Genomic DNA, 6,414 nt, shown 5'->3' on the forward strand with positions numbered 1-6,414 from the left:
TAAATATTTATTTTAAATATTTGTAAGGCCATCCACGTTCTACTATTTCTCTACTATTAGATACTGATGCTGCGCCCTCTATACATTTATATTAACTTTTGTAATACACTTTTTTGGTAAACTAAGTTATATCATGCACAAAAAACCAGTTAGTTTTACTTCAATAGTCTTTACTTTCAAATAAATACGTTATGTTACAATTTCATTTAATATATCATTATAAACAATTATTAATCAAATATCAAAGTTTTAAAAACGAGACAATTTCCGCAATTGCAAGGCAATACAGTTACGGATTTGAATTAATAAAACAGCAATGCTGCCGTTTGTTCTTTTATCACTTTCCACCTTTACGATAGCCATCGAATAGTTAATAAAAAGTGAAGGGTCAATTGGTAGCCTAATTATCAGTAGCCTTAATGAACAAAATGTTATTATATTCAACAGTATTGAAAAACACAAACGTTTGCATTGATTTACCAGTTCCTAAAAAATTGAATACTTTTGACAATAGTAGGCCTAACAGAAAAATCTACCGTACTACTACTAGACGTGATGATTTTTCTGCATAGGAGCGTTGTCTCCTTCTTCTTTTATTTACAAACATAGACCTATATAACTACTAATGGGACCTGCATTACTGTTTTGCTGATGATTGGGCATCTGCTAGCTTGTCAGAAAAATGAACCGTATTCTTTAAAATGAAATAGTTGTAAGTTACGGTGATTTAGGCCTATACTGACAAAGTTGGCGTAGACTTTATGAGCAAGGCAATATAATACAATCTAACTACCTATAGGCTTTTAATTATTTAACTATTATGTTTTATTTACATGTTTATAACTTATTTTTGGGTAAATAAAAGAAAGAAAATGTCGGGAAAGAGGATCGGAATTAAATGGATCATCAAAGACAGTCAATATTTGTAGACTTTTTACATAAGATTGTAAAATTCTTAACTATAATAATGTCTTCTTCTAATATCTAATTCGTCAAGAACTTAGCATTATAAAGTTAAAATCTGTAAAATCCTTTCCCCGGCTCAGACTTAGCCGAGGACTTAAAAAAAACAGGTTTAGTTCGTGTCGTACTCACTGACGATGGTATTAAGTCCCAAGATTTTATATCAGATATAACATCTAATCTCTCCATGCTCTCAAATATGTTTATAATTTCTTCTAGGTCACGCTTTCTATCTCCAGATCGTGTTGTTTCCCAGATATTAAGCAATTCATTAGTTGGGCTAAAAATCAGACGTTGACAAAGCTGTTCCTCCCATTGGTGAATGCAGTCGTCGTAGCCGAGGCAGTAGGCTAGATGTCTCCAGTCGTTTCCGAGTGTGTTAGGTATGTCCAGTTTCTTTCGGATGCTTTCCCGTAGAGGGTAAGGCAACAGAAGACGTCTACGAACGAGTCTAGTAATTGGAACTTTTCTTTCACGAGCAGGTGCTGATCTCTGTATAACGAAAATATAAATTATTACTACCGTATATTTCGGTGTACAAGAAGCACTTTTGACGCGCAAATTTGACCTCTAAATTGTGGATGCGTCCTATATATCGGCGACATAAAATGGGTGAGTGTAAAGCCTGTTCTACACTAAAAACCGTAGCAAACTCTTGTTCGCAAACTACAAGTTAGTTGAGACTAGCAAACTTTAGTTCGCAACTCAGAGTGTGGCAAAGTGTAGACCAGCTTGACAGTCGGTAAACTGAAGACAACTAATTTTCTTCTTGAAAATCTAGTTTGCGATAAAATCACAGTGTTTGCAGTCATTCTGCATTTGGACAGTATTACAGCTTCTTCTAACACTGGCAAACTCGGAGTTTTTAAACAAACGTTTGGTAAAGTTTGCTAGAGTTAGACTGATGATACGCAATACATCAAGGAGTAAAAGTGAGAATTGATGCAACTAGGCCGCCTACTGCTGCGTTCAGCAATAACCCGATAAAGCAACAAGCAACGTATATTTTACCTGTTTCTTTACAAGTACATCGATGATTTTACCATGCAAGTCTTCACGCTCTTCTTGAGTCACATGCACCTGACATTTCAACGACGTCACTGTTTTTTCTTCATCGTACTCAAGTCGATATACACATGGAACCCTCACATTTTCAACTAAACATTTTCTTGAAATTGACTAACGAGTAAGAAATGGCACAAAAATGTGGTATTAGATATACAAATAATGTTGGTTATACTGTTATGTAACTACTCTAGAAGTGTTTCAATGCAGTTGACAAGAAGTTTTACTAAAGGCAATGCTTTCTTAAAACCATCATCCTACGAATGCCAAGATGGTGAATTAAATATTGCAAAGATACCAAAAAAACCTTGCTCTGTCACCTAACCCTTCCCCTACATACGTCATTGTCAATAACATAGATAGTGACGTCATTACCTGTTTGATTTTTCCTCCAGTCACTGTCCAATCTCCTTCTGTTTTGAGGAGAACAGTTAAGTCACTGACATGCGCGAAGAGGAAGGGAGTTGTAGGCGAGCACATCGAACCGTTGAGAAGACGTTCATCTTCCAAGATGAGCTTGTAAATGACAATAATTAATTGTATTTATTATTAATACCTTACAATCATTTTCGTGTCTTAAAAATTGGCTTAACCTATTTGATGTTTTCTGTTGATTTTAAATATTTTAAATCAATAAAAACTGTTCATTTGAGGCTACGGATTAGAAATCCGTCATCTACAAAGTTTAATTTTAACATTAACATTTCTCTTTGTTTTTTATGGCTGGCAGTTTCCGACTGATTTAAGATTTGCAGCTTATTTCATTCAAGGCGACATGATTAAATTTGGAAGATGAAAGGGGTACGGAAAGAACTTATTCTTTCAACGAAAAATAATGAAACTTACGTATCTGGCATCGGGAGTTTGGTTGGCACAATAAAGACGAACCTGTTGGTCGTATTCATCTTCCTGTATCTTTGACGAAAACAGCATAAGATCAAGCCACTTTTCTTGGACAATAGGTACCGATTCGTGTTCACATTGTAGCATAGTGGTGTGTCCAGTAAAGTGAGGCAACATCAGAGTCACCGTGTTCCCTTTGATTAGCATCAAGGAATCGTTGTCATCAGAGAGGTTATGGTAACTAGGAACCTGATCCGGTTCTGTCTCTGTTCGTAAAGTAACAAGTTTCACATTGTTGTTTTTAATGTTGGCACAATGTTTATACGACAGTAAAACTCTTTCGTTAAACTTCATTCCAGAAGGGCCACAGAATACAACCGGACTTGTTGACATCATATTCGAAGTTATCTCTAAACTATTCTGGTTTCCATTATGTAAATATATGTAAATTAACTGAGGTGTTGATTGTTGAATGGCACCAGGTGGTATCAGCAATGTCACACCTGCTTCCTCAAAGTTTAACTCGCCACCATGTTTGTCAAAAACACCAGCTCGGAAATATGGAAGAGAGAACGCTTCCTGGTCATAATCGGTAGACCCTATCACAGATCTTTTCCAAGCTTCGGCCTCCTCAATACATGCTCTGAAGGATGTGCCTTTAGCGTTGCATATTCGCTGTTCTTTCGGCGGGTCATCATCAATAAACTCGCACACTGTTTCAAGAGATTGATGACCTTCATTGACACTGTCTGTTTCCCTTTGTAAAACAACATTATTAGGCTCAACTGTTTCCAAATCTGTCGAATCTTGTGGCAGCGTTGATGGCGGCCGACGATACAAAAATCGAAATTTGCCCAAGACTGAAGACCCTTTGATACCGGTACGTTTTCGTATGCGATAGACAATTGCTGAGAATTATAGAAAATTAACTGGTAAATTAAATAAATAAATGGTAATTAATAACAACAAAAAATGTTTGTTCAGTGGCAAACTTAAAAAAGGTAGACACCTGTCTTTGATGATCTATCTACTGTAGGCCTAAAGACAAAGGGATGTTCAGTAACTTCCTTCGCGATTACAGCTACGTAAGAATTATAGGCATACTATATTCCCTCTTAATCCAGGTCTGCTCTAATCTCTATTATAGATTTCTGAAACAATTGAAGACTTTTACTTTATACAACATAGAAAGTACATTGTAACTGTCATATCTGTCATATATCAACTTTTATACAAAAATGATTAACGTACCCACTGACGGCAGAATAGCAACCACAATCAAGGTAAACAGAACGCACGGCACGATAATTGATGTTAAATGTAAATGTTTTAAATTTGCTGGCACTTCTGTCACAGGCGTTGATATATCCGTTTGATTGTAATCCTCCTCGCTACTAACCAAATCCATTGTAGGCCTATTATCTAAGACTATCTACCGATACCAATATCTTCTACAACTCACTGTGGTGTTGTTGATTACATAGAGATTCTAAAACAGTAAAGTGCCTGGGTAAGAATAACGTTCAACTTCCTGTGTAAATAGCAGTAGTAGTTCATATCATTATTAACAGTTTCCTTTACCAAGTTACATGACTCACTCCATGGCGGTTTAAAACAAATCTCAATAAAATGCGAAGATCGAAGAAGACAGAAAGTTAAACCACAACACAATTAACTATTCGTAAGCAATAATCTAAAAATGTTCAAACTTAGTTCAGCTTCAATAACCATAAAAACAATGTTTACTTTACTTCATCCATAGATATTACAATATTAATAACATAAATAAATAAATGTTTATATCTCTATGCTTCATATAAAGTAAATAAGAATAAAGAAACTCCAAACTGTGATATACTGAAAAATAATTCGTTTATAAATCTATGAGAATTAGAAAAGGCTTCCAAACATAATATTTTTGGATATTAACTAGTTTCCCACAGTGAGGAATGAATAAAGATTCGAACTCGGAATCAGTTATTATGACTATTGTTAGTTCTATGGCAAGGTAATCTAACAAAAGGACACTGAGCTCATTCTGCCAAGATAGGAACTCGTAACAGTACTTTGATTTTATGATTTGTCTGCAACAAATACTAATGTTCATATTCTCCGCGGCGCACGGCGTCTCTTAAGCTTGGTTCCCACTAGGACGCAACAACGTAGACACAACGCAAGCGAGTTGACCAATCACACGCGACTGTACGAATAATCCATCGCTTGAGATTGGTCAAACCCCTTTGCGTTCCGTTACGTCGTTGTGTTGCGTCCTAGTGGGCACCAAGCTTTAAGGGGCGTGGAACTGATCGTATCGCAGCCACAGATAAACACCCTTTATCTCCGGAGCTCAGCATCCCGTTGTTAATTGCAATTTTAAAACGGTAATGATCGTTTAGAACACAGAATCTTCTGCAGACATCATATAATTAGACCATCAGGCTTCCATGGTATCGTTCTGTTGAAATTTCCTTGGATTGCAACTCTCTCGTTAGTTGATAAGGTGCAGTTTTATAGCAGTACATAGCAGTTTTTTTATTTTGTTTTCACATTTCGTAAGTGTAATTTACACAACTTTTTGTAGTTTGATTATTTACTAATTATCAACGTACAACACACCACCAAAAAAACACCCCAATATACTACAAATTCACTGGTATCAAAATAATTTATTATTTACAATATTAACAATGCAAGTTTTTTTTATTTTACAGTGTATGTAACCCTCCTCGAGAATTGCCGTTACCACGGCTGATTCGAGTCAATAAAATAAAACATTCACTGACATAGTGACAATATGTCAGCAACTTAAGTAGGCTATATAGAAACGCACGATACTGCGCACTAATATAAATATCATTTTTAAATCGGTATTATCATCATAAAACTAACTCCCAAAGCATCTAACTTATCCATACCAAGCTAGCTTATAAATAATAAAATCTGAATTTTAATAATTATTAATAACAATATCCTGCATTGAAAACCTTTAAGACTTGGATTATTATTACCCCGGGCATTTTTTTTATCAAACACGTATGGAAACATACTCCCATAATTTAGGTAGTAATCAGCGCAAAGTTATGTCTTGACTTTACCAGGTGCCCATTTGTACACCTGGGTGAAGAGAGGTAAAGTGTTTTTCCCAAATTTTCATTTCTTAATCTATCTTATCAAAGGGCCCGTTTTTACTGAGTAAGCGAATAAGGTGTTAAAACCATATTTTGAAAGAAAGGTATTTTCTTTGCAGAAGAAATGATTCCTGCAGCTTCGATATTGTCCGAAATAACTGTATTAGCTACCACAACACCCCCTTCCGCCTCCAATTCCCAATGACATAATCAAGCAGGGTAGAGTGAAGGTAAGGTAGAGTGGAGTATATACAGTAATATACGTTCAACTCCATTTGCTCTTCAACAAACATATTTTGATTGAATGCATTCCAGAGTATTTATGCAAGATATTATGCAAGATTTATAAAAAGATCGGTTTTCGCAAACATCCTATTCATTAGGCCGTCACACCCACCCACTAAAATTCCCATCA

General features: G+C 35.6%; 1 protein-coding gene across 1 annotated transcript; it reads right to left on the minus strand.

Moving 5' to 3' along the window:
* Positions 1–164: 164 nt before the first annotated feature.
* Positions 165–4,342, minus strand: LOC144852008 (UNC5C-like protein). The gene is made up of 5 exons (XM_078709683.1): positions 4,123–4,342; positions 2,875–3,779; positions 2,404–2,544; positions 1,975–2,142; positions 165–1,455 (listed from the first exon to the last, which is right to left on the minus strand). The coding sequence occupies exons 1-5, from the start codon at positions 4,277–4,279 to the stop codon at positions 1,015–1,017; spliced, it is 1,812 nt and encodes a 603-aa protein (XP_078565809.1). The 5' UTR covers positions 4,280–4,342; the 3' UTR covers positions 165–1,014.
* Between the last annotated feature and the right edge of the window lie 2,072 nt (positions 4,343–6,414).

Source organism: Antedon bifida, chromosome 9, assembly GCF_963402885.1.
Source record: "Antedon bifida chromosome 9, ecAntBifi1.1, whole genome shotgun sequence".
NCBI classification, from domain to species: domain Eukaryota; kingdom Metazoa; phylum Echinodermata; class Crinoidea; order Comatulida; family Antedonidae; genus Antedon; species Antedon bifida.